This window comes from Sycon ciliatum, chromosome 3 (assembly GCF_964019385.1).
Source record: "Sycon ciliatum chromosome 3, ocSycCili1.1, whole genome shotgun sequence".
Taxonomy (NCBI): domain Eukaryota; kingdom Metazoa; phylum Porifera; class Calcarea; order Leucosolenida; family Sycettidae; genus Sycon; species Sycon ciliatum.
Window position 1 is genome coordinate 39,523,360 of NC_088645.1, and position 18,062 is coordinate 39,541,421.

The 18,062-nt window shown below is 45.2% G+C and overlaps 1 protein-coding gene across 4 annotated transcripts; it reads right to left on the bottom strand.

Annotated features, from left to right (window-relative positions):
- Positions 1-1,832: 1,832 nt before the first annotated feature.
- Positions 1,833-14,972, bottom strand: LOC135812163 (uncharacterized). 4 transcript variants are annotated; one of them, XM_065325486.1, is made up of 13 exons: positions 14,312-14,401; positions 11,714-12,050; positions 10,677-10,854; positions 10,200-10,316; positions 9,689-9,781; positions 9,042-9,077; positions 7,730-7,860; positions 7,104-7,203; positions 6,511-6,573; positions 4,731-5,970; positions 4,181-4,300; positions 3,222-3,364; positions 1,833-2,437 (listed from the first exon to the last, which is right to left on the bottom strand). In XM_065325486.1, the coding sequence occupies exons 3-13, from the start codon at positions 10,836-10,838 to the stop codon at positions 2,063-2,065; spliced, it is 2,580 nt and encodes an 859-aa protein (XP_065181558.1). In that variant the 5' UTR covers positions 10,839-10,854; positions 11,714-12,050; positions 14,312-14,401; the 3' UTR covers positions 1,833-2,062. The 4 variants fall into 4 exon arrangements, with proteins under 4 accessions (XP_065181558.1, XP_065181556.1, XP_065181555.1 ...); XM_065325484.1 differs by lacking the exon at positions 11,714-12,050 and having other exon boundaries at positions 9,042-9,076; positions 9,700-9,781; positions 14,312-14,972; XM_065325483.1 differs by lacking the exon at positions 11,714-12,050 and having other exon boundaries at positions 14,312-14,972.
- Positions 14,973-18,062: the final 3,090 nt, after the last annotated feature.

Below are 18,062 nucleotides of genomic sequence, written 5' to 3' on the forward strand. Positions count from 1 at the left end.
ACAAGCCGCCTACGAGCTAGGGATCGCAGTGTGATGCCGGGTCGTCTACCCTCTACCGGAACATGTAAATGAACAAGCTCATTGAATACGCAATTCTCCACAGGCACAAGTGTTTCGGAAGTTCGCATGCTAAACTGGTCGGCATCTCTGCACTCATTTTATTTTTCGATGACCCAAGCACTTCCTTGTATGTGTACAGGTATGTCGTGCCTAACTAAGGGAAACGAAATACGGCAGCGTCTCAGCACTGTGCTCAACTTGTACCTCTGGTTGGATACTGACATCCGTTAGATTCGCAAATAGAGCTATGCCAAACCGGATATGCATTACAGCGCGAGAAGAATGAAAATAGATGAACTCGGATATTGAGCCAGTAATAAAATGTAAAAAAAAACGAAAGGAAACACATGAGAACGAGTTATGCAGCAACTATCCACGACTGTCACTTGTAACAATCCTCTGGATAGTTGCTGCATAGCTCGTTTACATGTGTTTCTTCTCTTTTTTTTACATTGAAATTATATGATTCAAGAGATTCAAGAGATAAATTTTAGAAATAGGTAGATCTCCTTGCATAGGACATGGCTAATGTCCTGACTATACTGCTTTGTTGATCTGATGAGTCATGAAGGATTGAGACTCGGCGGGGAAACGTGTTCAAGCCAGGGAGAGAGAGCGAGAGAGAGAGAGAAAGAGAGAGAGAGAGAGAAAGAGAGAGAAAGAGAGAGAGAGAGAGAGAGAGAGAGAGAGAGAGAGAGAGAGAGAGAGAGAGAGAGAGAGAGAGAGAGAGAGAGAGAGAGAGAGACACACACACACATACACGAACACACAAAGATAATGAGAGAGGGAGAGAGACAGACAGACAAAGAGAGACAGACAGACAGAGACAGACAGACAGACATACAGACAGACATACAGCCGAGCAGATAGCCAGACGGACATACAGAGGGACAGAAAAGACGGAAAGATTGAGAAGTAGAGAGACAGAGACACAAAGAGAGAGGGAGAGAGAGAGAGAGAGAGAGAGAGAGAGAGAGAGAGAGAGAGAGAGAGAGAGAGAGAGAGAGAGAGGGAGAGAGAGAGAGAGAGAGAGAGAGAGAGAGAGAGAGAGAGAGGGAGAGAAAGAGCGAGAGAGGCATGGATGATGACATTACGATCAATCCCTGAATGCAGAGCCCAGGGCAAACCTGCCCGGATAAGGGGAGTTCTAATGTACAGACAATTTCACTGCTTTCGTCTTGTTGAGCATTCTCAGTAGGCTGCTCTAGTCCTGCTGCATCACGCAATTCCCGCTACCTTTTGTAGTTTGAGCACTCTGGCGCTAGAGCGACCAGCTATCTCAATGTCTATGGTGCCTCCTTTGCACCATGGCTGGTAGCTCGGCCTATGTAGCTCGTAGCTGTACTGATGAGGCCTTAATTGCTGCCTACATCATTGGAAACTTCACTGTATATATTTTTTGCACCACATGACCCCACCTTGCTTGTCAACCACACTGTTAACGGGTGCATCGACAGAGTCCAAGAGTGATGACACAACTAGTGCCATGGGAACATGTAAGCAGGGCCGTTTAGCGACCTGGAAGGGTATTTTGAAGCCTGATGCCAATTTGGCAGCAGAGCACGTTATGCACGGGCTACTAGTACGGATATCGTCTCTTTCAATCTGTTATCCACTTTTCACTCTTTACTGGTGGTTTAGCCTCGTTTGCCTGTCTGTATGTCCGCCTCATGGTTTTCCCGATAATTATAATAATCCTCCCTACATCACACGTTGCCCCGACTGTGCGTGCTGCCGAGGAATACCTTCTTATGGCTGGTCAGAAGCTCATGTCGAGGAAGAACAAGAGTAGATCTACGATTAGTGCGTATAATTGCCTGTATTTTTATATGTGACATGTGCTAAATATTTGGGTTAAAAATGAATATTGTATTACGAAAATGAGTATGCCTGGTTGAAATATTTTAAGAATTTACTCAAGCTTCTTCACAACTCAAATTCGTTATCAAATCAAGTGCGGATAGTATCAAGGGCAACGTGTAAATCCACGTCCACAAATTGTTTATGAATTTGCGGACTTCTCTTCAAGGTTTCCAGTTGAAACGGATAGACGCCTGTCTGCAAAATGCCCTCTGGCTTTGGAACGCTTATGACTGAAGCGATGTAGGACGCTGGGCAGTTTTATTGGAGAATCTCCTATACGTCGTTGCCGGGGCAGAGAGGTTGTCTCCGGCCTTAGTGCGTACCAGTGCCTGTCCATGGGGGACTTGGGGCTGCTGGGCCGCTCGACCGGGGCAGAAGCCTCAGGCGGGGGCGTATCACCCTCACCACAATCCTTTGAGGTATCAGTGGGTGATGCTTGACTGGATGTCGTGAGCGCAGTACTGCATAACAGCTGGTGTCGACCTAAGGCACCAGAGGAGGCCCACAGCATCATCTGTACGGAGGAAGGGAGGGGGGGGGGGTGGCGGAGAAACACAGAACAACGGAATATATACATGATTGAATAAGATGTCCATATGAACAGGTAAATACGTCTAATAGTAGAGGTTTGTGTAATCTATACGAATGCAGGTAACGTTAGGAAGCTGTAAGCATCAATCCTAGATGACGCGCTTGCCATTATGCAAGCTACTTGTACAATCATTCATTTCCAAATCATCTACAGTCCATCCAGAAAAAGATGAGCGCTGGCTCTGGAGAGCTCCCGTGTTTGGCTATTTGGTGGTACACTGTGCAGTGCCGCGCGATTCAAAACTTGAAAAAGGATCCAAAAAAGGCACCTCAACTGGGGTTCGAACCGCAAATGTACTGTCATGCAACTGGACTGAACGGCCTGGATTTTCATGGTTTTTACCCAATTCGGTGCTTTGGTGGCAAAACCTGGCCGAAATCCTATTCTTGTTATGGCTTGCTTTTTGGAAAAATAGACTTCAAAAGCACAATTGGAAGAGCATTCCATGGGTGATTGCCAAAAATATTGTGACGAAAACTCAAAATCTGACCCGTTTATGGCCAAAAGCTAGGATACAATCTTTTTCTGGATAGACTGTAAGAGAAGAAGGAAAGAGGGAATGCAGTCCACGATCTATATTATAGCCATGGTTGGCTATAAAAACCCTGAAATCGCCACGCAAAGTGGTCATTGGCTACCCCAGCCATGTATTGCTTGGAATAAAATAAATAAATAAATAATTATAACAGATCATAAGGTCACCTACCTTCATGTCACCGCCGCGAGCAGTTGCATCGAACACAAGCCTCTCGTTGAAGTGAGGATGCGGGGTAAAGCGAACGGTGCTGGTCTTTTTAGCCTTCAGCTTGCGTCCTTCCTTGGTGCGAAGATGGGCTTTGCAATAAAGTCCTGTAGGGCATCAAAAAGCAAAACGAATAAGCCGTTGTGGTCTCCGTCCACCAACTCTACGAGCACAACAAAGCCATTGAAATTCGAATGGAAAGAAACATAATATTATATGTTTTCTATGCTAGAGCAACGAGTTGTCTTAATGTCTGTGGTGCCACCTTTGCACCATGGCTGGCAACTCGGCTTACTTAAAGCTCGTAGCGGCACTGATGAAGCCTTCATGGCCGAAACAGCTTGTTGTCTACAGCATTGGGTATCTCGCTTCTCGATATTGGTCTTGTTGAGCGCTCTCAGTAGGCTGCTTCAGGGCTGCTGCATTACGCTTCTTTCGCAGTTTGAGCACTCTGGCGCTAGAGCAACGAGTTGTCTTAACGTGTTTGGGGCCTTTACTGGAAACTTGGAAAGCTTTATGTCGTATAAAGATGGATTTTGAATTTTTAGGATAGAATATAACAGGCGTTTTCCAGACAAATTGACCCCGACACGTTGCCTTAGCACACCATCAGGAAAGCGCCACTTCCACGGATACTCAGTTTCTTCATACAGCTGTTTCGATTTTTAAGGTCTTGTCAGTGATTTTTTAAACTAAAATTTCACAGTTCGCGTCAGACCCGGCTAGAGGCCGAGTTTTCCGCATCCGTAGGAACGCCACCACCCTTCAAGGATCAAGGCGCAGATGCAGCTCCTAAAGCCATGGGGCAGGTGAGTAGATCAGCTCACCAGTTAGTCGTCAAAGCCCGAAAATCGCATTCCCTGCATCCATGTTATTGAAGGTTGTCATGTAGAATATTTGTATCGGTAATGTTTCGTATGTACCTGATGGCAGCGTCTTTCCAATGCTGCTGAAGCAAACGTTCCGTGCCTCCTCCACATAGATGGTCACATGTCTGCCGTCATCAGTCCAGCTCAGTCGTAGCTCAGTTGGTGGCATGTTGCCTGAACATGGTCAGAAAGAGAAAAAACACATGCGAATGGTCCGTTTGAATACAGCACACTGCTGCACACAAGTTTCTCATCATTTTTCTCAGCTGCTGTTAACACAGTTTGAGATGATAACTTTTTTTTTAAAGAACAGAAGGCGAGTCTGCCTTTTCGGAAGGGTTTAAGCAGGGAATGTCTGTATTACCCTTACACGAAATCAAGCGTTTGATCAAGCGTTTGAGAATTTATCAATGAGATATTGAACATTTCTTAGTCTGCTTCGCTGTATGAACAAAACAGTTGCATAGTCCAATTACAAGAACAGTGACCAGCCCAGTCAGTGACCATCCTGACTGGCCCTATGGATTTTATATTACCCACCCCTCTTGGACAATTTAACTTAATTAATGTAACGTTACAAGTTACAACAAATATCTCTACTTACTGTCTCTGCATGGTGCCATTTGTTCAGTATGAACTTCAGCGAAAGAGATGTGTCTTCCTTTTTGTTCCGGCTCCGCAATACACCGCTCCGGAGCAGTGGAGATTTCGTGAGTGTCCGCGTCATCGGACTGGTCACAATGGGGAGTAACATCCATTCCACCAGCTTCTGCACTATCAGCCATTTCAGTAGCCAATTTGTGACTGACTTGCACCAGGCGATCAAGGGTGTTCCGTTTCTCCAGTCTGTCTTCAACTTGCCTCCTCCTCAACTCGATCTCGTTACTGATGGCTTCTGCGCTTTCCACAGGTACTGGTCGGCGCAACGTCATGATTTCATCTGGCTCTGAGGGCGAGTCACCTTCAAAAGAGGCTTGTACATGTCGTCGAAGACAGTTGCTGCTTCGTGACTTGCCGGCAGGAAGCTGATGCCTGGCACTGGTAGATTGCACAGAGGTAGTTGCTGCCCTGCCATCAGCCACTGGTGTGGGAGTACCAGTAGAGGAGCGGGCACTGTGTTCGCCAGATGACTGAGCCAAGCTGTGCTGTTGCATGGTGAGATCCCAGCTGGAGTGCCGGTGTCCCCTTTCCAAGCTCACATCAGATGTGCTGCTGAAGTGACGGGGAGCGAGAATGGGGTACACGAAATACGTGTCAGAGCCGACTGTCGAGTTCGTTTTTGGTGCTGAGCTGATGCTGCGACGCCGAATGGGCGCTACAGCATCATAGCCACTGACCGGCGAATTGCTATCGGGTCGAAGCAATCCCTGGTCTCCATGCCCTAGTGCAGTTTCTGCAGGGTTTTCATTGCCTGGGCAGGTATCGTGCGGGGACGACTCTCCATCTACGTGGTCAAACGTTACAGTTGGGATTATGTTCTCGAAATGGTAGTCGTCGTCATCATCTGCATTCTCGCCCTTGGAGATGATGTGTTCCATTCTTTCTTGCTCTGCGATGCGGTTAAGTATCGTGGATGCGGTGAGTACATCTTCTTCCGGTATGTCTGCGTCGCCAGTGTCCGAAGTGAACATGTCAGCATCAAAGAACATCTTGAGACGAGATAGGAACGAAGTTCCTTGCCCCTTTTTGGCCGCCTGGCACTCAGGTTGTGACCTAGTTTCGATCAGCTCTGGCGCGACGCAGGACACCTGGTCACTGTCCGGCGTTGTCGGCTGATAGTAGATACTATAATGGCCAGGAGAGCTGGTGCCTGCACTGGAAATCGTTTGGAGAGCAACTTCGGCCTGCAAGGTGACAGCACACAGAAGAAGAGGAAGTTTCTCGATCAAATATTTTCTGAACTCTCTTATTATCTATCGTGCATGTTCATGTTGATGTGTATCAAGGTGTACCTCCGTGTCGTGTAGCAGACAATAATTATTACAATTGTCACTATAAACAATTTTAAAGCATTTAGTCTCTCCAGCAAGCCTGCTGAACATCAAATCCCGGACATGACCAAGACCTATCAGCAGAACATAACATTTTGATGAACATGCCATGAAGATATACAGTTCATCATACAAAACCCTTTCTGTGCTTTTATGTTCTTTTACTGATGCCAATATCAATCGATGTGTGTCCTGTCTCAAGGAGTGAATATTTGATGGGTGATCAAACTCATATCTACTCAGCTTAAACATGGACTCCTTATGTGCTGTGTTGAGCGTTTTGATCTGTCGTTTTGGGCGGTTATTCGGTACAGGAAGAGTTGCTAGCTTACTACAGGCTGCGCTATGTTCACAAGTGGTATATGCGTGTCAAATTATGAGTGAAATACTTACCACACCCACCAAGCACATTGGTTTGTTCCGCCACACGCTCATCTCCAGCTTCAGACAGGGCAGCTAGACACATACATGTGGATGAAGAAACATAATTATTATGCCGGATGGAGAGCCAAGGAAAAAATGTATAGAAAATAAAATGACCAAACACCTGACTTCCGTTGGGGGAGATTAGGTTAGGTGATTAGGTTGGGAGAAATAAAGACTAAACCGGTATTTGTTTATAGAAAAGAAAAAAACGACCAAGGAACTGGTGGTGTTAGTGGCCATTAGAGCGTAACTTGTAGTTCTTTGGTCCTTTTTCTTTTCTATAAAATATGACGGTAAATCTTCATCTCCCTCAACCTACAAAACAGAACAGAACAACAAGGACAATCAAGGCTTGTTTGCTGCTACTTCAAGTTTCATTCTCTTGCAATCATCAGGCAACACCATCTCCCTTAACCTAATCAGCGACCATGAGCAGGCACTGGAGCGGTCCAAAATCTAAAGTGATCTCAAAATAACAAATATTACAAACAACAATACAACGAGTCGCTACATCTTCCTTGTTCCTAACAGTTTTAAAACTCATATCTTGAGTCACTCACCTCTTCTGAATCAATACCACTCCATTCGAGCAACTGCGTCCACTTTATCTTTCCGGACGAACGAATCTCTTCTGGCTTAGAAAGACGGATTTCCTCTGATCTACAAAGGAACCATGCCAAGGACACAAGAACACAGATACGTATAACGGCGGCAATACGTGTAATTTTGCTTCAGAAAGTACCAGTACTGGAGAAACGCTGTCTTGTAATCCTCTCCATTGCATCACTTGCCTGTGTCGCCATGTCGGACAAAGCTCCCCAAAGAGTGCTGTAGTCAACTGTTATCACGAATGGTCCAATCTTCAGTTTTCGGGTAACATGTAGTATAGGTTTGCCCACACATATTCTCCTGTGTTTATCTAAAAATGTAGTTTGTCCCCTCAATTGTATACACTATTTTCATCGTTTATATCCACTATATCCATACATCTTCACAACACTTTCCAAACGGTCTCTGGGCTACACAAATCACTAAAAGAAAAAGAGATATTAAAAATTTTCGAATTTTCGGGCAATGCCAATCTTCAGGAATTCAGGATATAGTGGATGGCTACAGTGGAGTCTTCGCATTTTGAGACACGTGTTTATATCCACATTGTGTGAAAAGACAGGCAGGCACGACTAACCTAGAGCCGTCACGCAGGAGGCAAGCTTGCACCTGCAGCGTTCCACGGAATAGATTCGTGTAGCTGTTGAGGTACACTCGCAACAGTGCCATAGATAACGTCTTCTTGGCAGCATCATGGCTTAGATGCGCCTGAGTATCCAACAAAGGGAATGAAAACATCAAATGAAATAGAATTGCCAAGCTCGCATCAAACTCAGTCAGATTGACATGCCCGCCATCCGTAGGAACGCGACAATCATAACGTGCTAAAGCGCCAATGCAGCCACTAAAACGGAACAGAGGCACTGGTGCATAAATATTGTACATCTCCCATCAATTGCCCATAAAGGCTAAACCTGACACAAGCCAAGACTGTCAAGACAGGTGGCCACTTGCTTAGGTTTATTGCTTGAACACAATACGTATGGTGAGTTGCGCATTCAACATACACACACATACACACACAAACGCACACACATACATACACCTTCGGCTATGGTGCGGTATCCTATAAATGGAGACTCCCTCGATTTAGGCTAAGGCCTGTGGAGAATCCATAATACAAATACAAATACGGTTTCGTTGCCATCTCATGAGAAGGATTTTACTGGTAAAGGCAAAAATGAACTTGTAACACAACATGAGTACTTTCTCGTCTATTTTAAGATTGGTTGGTGAGTTGGAATATCTCGTCTCCAAATTCAGTGGCCATTGATTGTTGCTCTGAGGCTGCTGAATTTTACTGCATACGTGCGAGTGCGGGAGCGAGTATTCTGATCGAATCCTTGTACGATTATTTGTTGCGAGTTACGAGCCGAGCTAGTAATAGAGTGTTCATCAGTGCAGGTAGTTGAAAAGGGGAAAAAGTGTGAAAAACCTTTATTCACGGGGATTCAAGACTGGGAATATTGATAATAATGCAATGATGATCAAACCACTGCGCTATTGCGTAGCTGGCATCTCAGAGACCGCTTAGCCGTTTCGCCAGACTTGGAAACTCACTCTTTCTCTGATGGAACAAGGTCTGGTGGAAAGCAACCCTCAATGTTCCCACACACTTCGCGAAGTAACTACTACCAAAGGACCTCTGATGTGGTATACATTCATCAGTTGAATGTGCTAGAATTGGCTATACAAATGTTACATCCATAATTATGTTGTTCTGGATCTGTTTATTATTCTCCTAATGATCTAAACTCGACACTTAATTCCACTGATAGTAAACAGTTGCGTGATGTATACAACGTTCTTAGTATACACAGACATAAATGAATACACACACAATGTAGATTGCCACAGTTTGGGTCCTGGTACGTCCTGAACGTTCTCACCTCAATTTTGCCAGCCATTCTTGTCACTTTGTTGCTCTGACAACCCACAAAATAAACAACACAATCGCGCAGTTCAGTTCGGTGGCAGTTCAGGATGAAAGGATGTTCTTAGCTCAATTAAAGTTTTGATTGAGTTGGAGTGGCAGACTGATTAAGCGCAAGTTGTATCATCCATAATTATGCTTAATCTCCAAGGAAGTACTTGTATGAACAGTTTTGCGAATTCCATAAAGTAGCTGCAGTCTAGTCGTAAGCAATCTCCACTTACACACACACACACGCACTCACACACATAAACTCATAACACACATACAGACAGACACTTACACACACACACACGCGCACATACACGCTATGCTGCCCCAGGCGTTTGCAGCCTGCAGACACAATATACCAAACTGTTGCCGGGCGTAACCTTGACTCACGGGATTTATCTCATTGAGCTGCACGTTTGTTTTTATACCTCAGTTGAATAACATTGTGACATGTAGTTATGAAATATTGTTTAAGGGCCTTGATGAAAATGCTCCCGTTGAATTTGCGTGTTAGGGTAATTTCAATAATACTGTGTCGTGGGCAAGCACTAGTATTAAGAGGGGACAAAGCCTGATATTATTATTTTGAGGCCCGGGCCAAACATCACTCACGGCGAAACTCATCAGCAATTTTGATGTTCCTGAGTCACTGGAGGCGCGTGATTGCTCGCATTCACCGTCCTCCGACTGAGCAGCATCGCTGTTCTGAAACAATGTATGGTGTGTGATGAATACCAGAGGGAAGGTTAGACTCAATTGCTGAGAATCACGCCTGAGCGGCACAAATGAGCATAGTGCAAGTGCTACAGCTTTCATCTATCCTCTGGATTCAACTGGTTGCCCTGCACAATGAAAATACAACTAAATAGGCTGATAATTATGCGTTTGAGGCATGTCAGGTGACCTAGCTCAGTATGCTTATCCACAGCACACATGTCATTCCGGTCCCCCCCCCCCCCCACACACACACCTACTATGCACACCGAGTAGAGTATTGCGCAGACATGCACTGGTATCAGTGTGTGGTTACCATAATTATTATGTTGTCGCGAGGATTCCTTGCTTACGAAAATCTGTTTCCCGCTGGAGCATGTGATGGTCAGCGCACTCTCTTTGAACTCACCTTTTCGCCGAACAACTGCATTAGAAAGTCCACCATCATCAGCATATCCCCTCCGGTAAGTGGCTCCTCCATTCCAGCTTTCATATAGCATTTACTGCATAGTCCAATGAACGTTGCCTGAACGAGGAAATCGCAACAGCAAACCACACGCCGTTCCACACAAGTGCTAGACGGACTTTCCCACAGCTGTTAGTTGAGGTCGCACTAGGGTCTCTGTGTCTGTATCTCCTGCTTCAGTCCGATATATCTAGAGCAACCAAGCTATCAATTGGCCAAAACTCCGTTGTGATTTTGAGATTGAATAGCCAACGGTTTTATTTGACAGCTCAATACCTCCTACAAGTGACAGCCATGCAACAACAGTCCGCGAACATATCCTTCCGGATTCACACCCACACAAGCGCCATTCGTCTATCCTGACCAGAGCGACTGCCGGTAAAGAGAAGCCCGAATTTAAGTGAGTGTTTCAGCACTTACTGACTTTGTGCCGCTGGGTAGTGCCACGTTCACGAGAACGCTGTGCTGGCTGCAGCAATCGCAGGCCCGCACAGCTTGCTCCCCGTCCACAACTCTATTCGTCACACACGCTCTGAGCAGTTTTGTCATGCTGCGTTGCAAATTGGCACCTTCCAACCTCATGGCGGCATCACTTGCACTGCGGAGGAACATCGCACAGTGAAAGAAAACAATGAAGGAATGTATGTAGGGCCTTTCGGCAGACCAGCCAAGTGCAACACATAAGTACAATGTGCTGCAAAGAGGTCAAGTCAAAGCACAAAGCTGCATTGAAGTTTTGGGAAAGGAATGAAGAAATTTACTTTGGGGCTTGAACAAGCCTTGGCGCTGAATACCTGGCAAATAAACGCACACGAGACCATTGTGCTTTGATTTCTGCTGTCACGCGCTACTGTGAACAATGAACTCTGTAGATATCTTGTGTGCTCTTGGTTACAACTTCAAGAAAGTGGAGAACATGTGGCTTAGGTTGTACCGTGTTCGGCATGCCTGTGTGTGATCAAGCTTGGATTTGAATTCCATTGGAGATGAAACTTTGGCTTGTTATTTTATTGTTTTTTTCTCAATTCGACTTATTGCGTTCCGCAAGGCATCTTTCACCGCATAGCCCAAAATCGGCGACTCTGAGTCCAACCAAGATAATTACTTGCATGGCATTCTCTGAAGGGCTCTTACTCTTAGCATGATATCCAGGGGTGCAAAACGTTTGGCGTCGGGTACTGAGCCCAGCAGATAGGCATTGTTAGGGCTACACGCGTTTGATTTGCAACAATACATTGAGCACAGAAAGAAGATTGCCCTTCAACGGCGTTTAGATGTACATGGACGTGTCAGCCTACATTAGTGCAAGCGCATACCTTTCTGCAGATAGGCCAGGGTAACTACCACTACTACATGTACTTCTACTACAATCATGTGTTTTGTACTCGAAGAAGCCACATGGTCTGGATTGCAAGTGGCCTCTCCGTACCATGGTATTTGGCAGCTATGGTACTCACTGTCAAGCTCTTCACCTTCCGGATAGTTTCAAGAGCACCGACACTCCGTGGAGCCTCAAAAATGCTCCCTGGGCCAACAACGTAGTCCAACAGCTCGACACTTTACAGAGGCGTGTGTCAACATCATGCAGTACACGATCACGAGACCGGGAAGCACACATGTACCGTATGTGATTCGCAAATTTAGTTCATGTTCGACACAACGAGTGACAAAATGGACTTCCTTTGTAGAGCTTGGTTTATAGCCGACACCTCTGATGTGTTCATTCTCGCAGCATTTTTAGTAAACGGCTGCTTGAAACACTTGATGCCTTCCCCCGCTGCATGTCTTGTACGACTTCTTACGTCAATGTAAGACAAGAAAACAGGAAAGTGCAAAGAGGAGCAACTAATAATACATTGGACTGGGTCAGCTTTGCGCTAAACACCACAGAAAGCACTACAATTGCCAGCCTTTCGAACAGATATGTGTGGTTGCCAACCACACCATTAAAGAGCAACAAAGAATCGTTTGCCCACCCATCTCCATGGCTATGGTAGACTTTAAGGTAAAAACAAACAGTTAAACGATACAACACCTTGTCTGCAAGCAGTCTGTGATCTAGCACAATTCAACTTTCAGTGCCAACTTTCCTCATCTTGCCCCTTTGTGGCACCAAATTTATAGTGATTTGTGGTTTAATTTGTTTCAGGATTCATAGTTTCAAGTACTGCCCGTGTCCCACAACAAAGACGACGCTCATAGATGCTATTGATGGATCTAGTTAGCTATTCACCGGGGTAACTACAGCCTATAGGTGTTGTGGGTACAACTTGAACAGATGTGCAGGTTGATGCACTAATAAACATGACAATTACGATGCATGTAGATGCATGCAGAACTTTCATACCAATCTGAGATCCAAATGCATGACTCTGCATTGTGTTCTAAAGAGAGCCATGCAAGCTGCATAATCAATGCCCAATGTTAACAATGTGGATTGTATGGCGTCTACCGTCACTTCCGGCTATAATATTTTGAGCAAGGGTTGTGTGTGATTACATTAAAAAAATTAAAAATGATCTGCAAAAGACGTGTTAATCCTGTTAGCTACTTCTTCAACAAAAGGTGACAAAAGAAGACAAAAGGTGAGTAGGAGGGTGCATGCAGGCCAGCTTGGAAAAGGTTGTAGAATGTATGGGAAGAGGTACCTAACAATCCTGATAGCGTGACAAATCTGGTTTGGGAATACACTATATTACAACTGTATTAGCAAGCTGAAGTTGTGTCGTCAATTTACGGTGATCTAATGGAGAATGCAAAACACTAAACCCCCAATTTCTGACGCCGACCTTGAATACATCTGAATATTATGGATAAGATCATTCTCGTCAATTGCCTACTGTGGGTCGATGAGTTTGTTATGTTGTACCTCGCTCATATACTGTCCTATTTCCACTATCATGCCCAAGGAATCACCTCTCGTGTGCACTGTACATCATATTATTATGGTGTCGTGCAATCATCTCAAGCGAAGTTACAGGCCAATAGATGAGACCTGCTGTCTCTCAGCATACCAATCTATATCTATACTATGACATTGTGGTATTTGCATGGATGGAGATGATGCTACCAAAAATGAGGTCGAGATGTTCCTATACTAGGCTATAGTACATTGAAACCTGTGACTAGCGACCACCCCTTGGGCCCGGAGAAAGCGGCCTTTAATGGCAGGTGGTCTTTAGTTAGAGGTTTGCACCGCACAACCATAATGTGAATGTGATACCGTCCGTTCCTGGAGCAGTGGTCGGTATTACCAGGCCGGTCGCTAGTCGCGATGGTCTTCAGTTACAGGTTTTACTGTAAATGAGTATGCCTTGATCCATAGAGGGTGGTTGGTAGCGCGCCTGCGGAAAACTCGGTCTCCAGCCGAATCTCTTGGGAACCGTGAATATTCTCGATTATCAAGAAGCAAAGTTGTCTGTCAGAGTGGAACCGACCGATACCCCCCTGCAAAAGAATAAAATTATTTCAATTTTGGTTTGGTCTGGCTTTCCTTTTACAGACCAAACCTGAAACTTTGCTAAGGTGCAATATACATGCCGAGACCCTTTCAAGAAGCCCACGAGTCTGAAATGCCATGCGGGGAAGCCCAAAAGCTTTGAAACATCTGAACATAAAGGACGCAGCGTCTGCGGGTGAGTCGAAACCTAGTGCCTGGATGGTTAATTCAATACGGTGGTAAATACACACCCGGCAATATGGCTGTAAATACACGGCTGCCCAACGGCGCTCTCTAGGAACTCATGGTGGTGGCGGTGAGAAGGAGAGCTCTGTGCCAGAGTAAATTGCAGCTTAGAGAGCGCGTGAGGGCAGGTGTGTATTTACTGTCATATTTCCAGGTGTGTTCCTGTATTGTCCACAATATGAATCAACCATAAATTTTATAGCTGCAGTGGAGCCTTCAACACAATTTGTTTGGGGAGTTCATAGTCACAGTCTGCATATTCGGATTCGTGATTATGTTTGAGACTGGTGGGGTCCTTGCATGGGTTTCCATTTCGTAATTTTTCCACTACAATAATTAATATGCTTCAGTAGTGACCCGCCGGACTTACCATTGGTCTCCCGTCTGCTGATTCCTAGATGCAATGCTCGAGAGACGTTCTCTCATTCGCCTTAGGTCTTGTAGATCCAGACAGACCTCCGTTCTTTTCAGTAGGTCTTGCAGTGCGCTCCTTGGCAGCGTGTCGACTGTGTTCAACGGTGGATCTGCAATCGGCTGGCGTCCGAACTCCAGGAACACGTCGCCATCACAAAGGTCGATAATGGCGTAGTCATCCGAGTCTGAGCAGGAGTATGATCCTACTGAAGCGAAACTGACTTCCGTCATGTGACGGGCAGGATGCATCTCCACTGCTGGTGTTGGTCCGGACAGGCTTCCTTCCGCTTGCCCCATGTTCCGAGTCACGCAATGACTACCTTGCTACGCTGCTTACTATCCAATCCAAGCACATCACCCGGTGCGGCTTGACAACAATCTCGCCAAAGTCAACTAAAGAGTATACGAAGACGATTTGCTGCTTTTATCTCTACTCACCAACCTGTTTCAGTGTTGGTTGGGGCTAGATCTATCGTGTTTCATACTGAGTTGATCGGGGCCGGGGACAGTACTTGCAACAAAAGGACGTCTTGCGCTCCACTCCGTTATAGAATCTGCTGAAACTCTCAACTGGCGGACAGATATATCTGTGATGCGTGCCAGATTGGCGAGTGTTTTTTATCGACTCGGCAGCGCCTCTACTGGCTCTAGCTCTAACACTACTAGGGCTATACATGTACAGGTAGTATGATGTCCTCCCAGCGGCACTACTGCCACTACTGCCACTACTGCCACTAGTCCTACTCGACTCGTCACGAATATTGTTTTCTGGGCCGGGTCTTCGCTAGGCATGCCGTTATTATTGTGTGAGTGCAGGCTCGGCCAGGCCAGCTGTGGACTATTATCATTCTGCTGGTACCGGTGAAGTGTTTTAGTGTTCGCGGCTCAGCATCCATCAACATAGTCCTGCACAAGTCGAATGCGTCATGTTTACTGCAATCCTAATACATGTATGATGATTGTAGTATTATAATGTACATGAGCGTAGATACACGTGCATATGGTGCACGCCATGTATTGCTACTTGAGTATATATACATGTAGTGACTTGTATTAAAAAAAATTGTATTATTTTATTTTACCAGCTAGCATAGTGGGAACACGCATCATGCTGAGGTTGTCCTTTTTATCCAAACTCCAAAGTGAAGAGTCGATTTTGCGCCACCCCGGAACAGCTGTAAGGTCGGACTGCCTGTTGCAGAGTTCGTTTCACACTGAATGAATTATTATCGCTTGAACTCACGGTGACGATTGGAAAGTTCATTGCGTTGTTGCTGGTACATGTACACGCACAGACTAGGCCTACAGTACAGTACGCTACACTACAAATGACTATGTCGTGTGCGATCAAAATAATAGTGATCTGACGACGACACAGAAACACAGATACACAGCACAGTCATGTACAATGTTGCATTTTTGAAAGCAGAAAAAGACCAGTGCATACACTGAAGGAACAGGAAGCAGACTCACTTAGCAGAGTCCTCCACTTCTAATGCACTAGCGCTCAAAGGTCACAGTAACAGAGCTGCGTGCACATGTACATGTACATGATGTACACGATGTACACGATGTACATTGAATTATCACAATCAGCTTCTGTTTTCATAGGCTGGCCATGATATGGAATGAAACTATCCCTCGCAATTAATTTGACTTGTGGCGTTGTGTGACTGTGAGTGGAAGCCAGAGAAACTAGAAGTACATGCCATGGATTGCACTAGTACGATGTACATGAAGTTGTGCATTTACATGTACATGTACATGATTGTACATGTACATGGTATTATAATTATAACCTAACACTGGTTCAAAACCAGTATTAGATAAACATTGTTATACATGTAGTTCACGCATATTGTAAATGTACATGTAAATGCACAAATTCATGTACATGTACATGTACATGTACATGATTATAATGTACATGATTGTAATGTAGATAGCAACTAGCAACCACAAGGCACAACTCCCTCCAAGTGTGATTGTAAATGTAGGTACATGTTCAGTCATGTACATGTACATGTACATGTACATGACTGAACACAGCACAACAGTGGACAAGGCTACTGGTGGTTTTCTGCTGATCTAAGTCTCATGCTCCTCAGGCCAAATGAAGATCCCAAACTAATTGATTGCCGAAGAGATAGAAATATGCTAGTAGTGGGTACATGATTGTGGTACAGCTTTAGAGAGATGTGGATAGAACATTGGAAGCCAAGAGAAAGAATGGAGGGGGGGGGGAGGAGAGATAGGCATGGAAAGAAATGGTCCCTGTGCTCTCTCTCTCTCTCTCTCTCTCTCTCTCTCTCTCCCTCTATCATCATTGATGAGAGATAGAGGGGAGGGATATACATTATGCACATCAGTGTTCGTTACACAGGGATGGAAAGATGGAAGAGTGAGAGAGAGAAGGAGAGGGGGGGGGGAGCAACCCTCCCTGCGTTCGTTTTGTTACAATGCCTGTTCACTTGTATTTCATCCCAGGTTATGATACTACCGTATTAATTGTTCTATGAGCTGCTGTCTGAAAAGTCACTCGTGTGCATTTACATGTACATGTACGTGCACCTAATGAGAAGTGGCCTAGATCGCACTGAAGCCTCTGGAATATAATTATTAATTTCGCTAAATGGGCACATCCGGGTAGGTTCATTTACATGTACATGTAAATGAACAATACACACACAACAGAGGTGAAAGGCTGTGTTAGCTGTAACTTTTAAAAGGTTTCACGCATCGGAGCGATCATTAGACAGCCTTTCGCCTCTGTTGTGTGTGTATACTGCTCTGTACATTCGTACATTGAGCACTCTACCTCGAGCTTCCTGGACCGGCCTTGTTTGTGTAAATGAACAATATACATGACTGTATACGTACATGTAAATGTACATGTGAAGAAGAGGTTGGTACGACTTCGGCCATACTAGTACTTGGGGAATTGTTGTATTACTCCCTACGTTGGAGCTAGCGCTATTCCTGCCGACTTGGATTCTCACCTGACTGACTCACAACTGCCATCCAGAGGACACGGGAAGTGCATCGAACCTTCCACTCGGCAAACCTGCAAGAAAGCACCACTCCCTGCTCAATACACAGTGTTTCGAGGAACTCATCCCTCATCAGTTGAACTTGAGTAGGCTGAGGACGAAATAGGCGTATAGCGCAAGCTCGTACGTAGGGAGTAACACACAATTCCCCAAGTATCGCCGACGTCGCACCAACCTCTTCTTCACAGTGTTGTCACCGGGCTTGCGAATTAGATAGTTTGGAGGCAACAACCTTGTGAATGGCCAACGGTCCTCAGCGCTTGTTCAGCACCTCCATGAGCGACACTGACTCGATCACGCTGCTACATGTATCTGGTGTTCACGAGGTGTTTGTCGTGCTGGAAACGGAGCGTCTCTATACGTTTGTATCCCTGGTGATGTTTGTGCCTGGAAAGCACTGTGTACATGTAAGTGGTGCTCTTCAGGCACAACCTACCTACATGTACACGTAAGCCTACTATACAATCATGTACTGTAAAGGAAGACATTTTCGCTAGAGATTAAATTTTGCTATTTTCGCTACTAGCACACTTTCGCGAATGTAAATCACCGCAAACTACTCTGTGCATTGATTTTTGACTCTACAAGATTCAATTGAAGAGATTAAATCGCAAAAGTTTCTCGTCATGAACCGGCGCAATTCTTGAAAACGCAAAT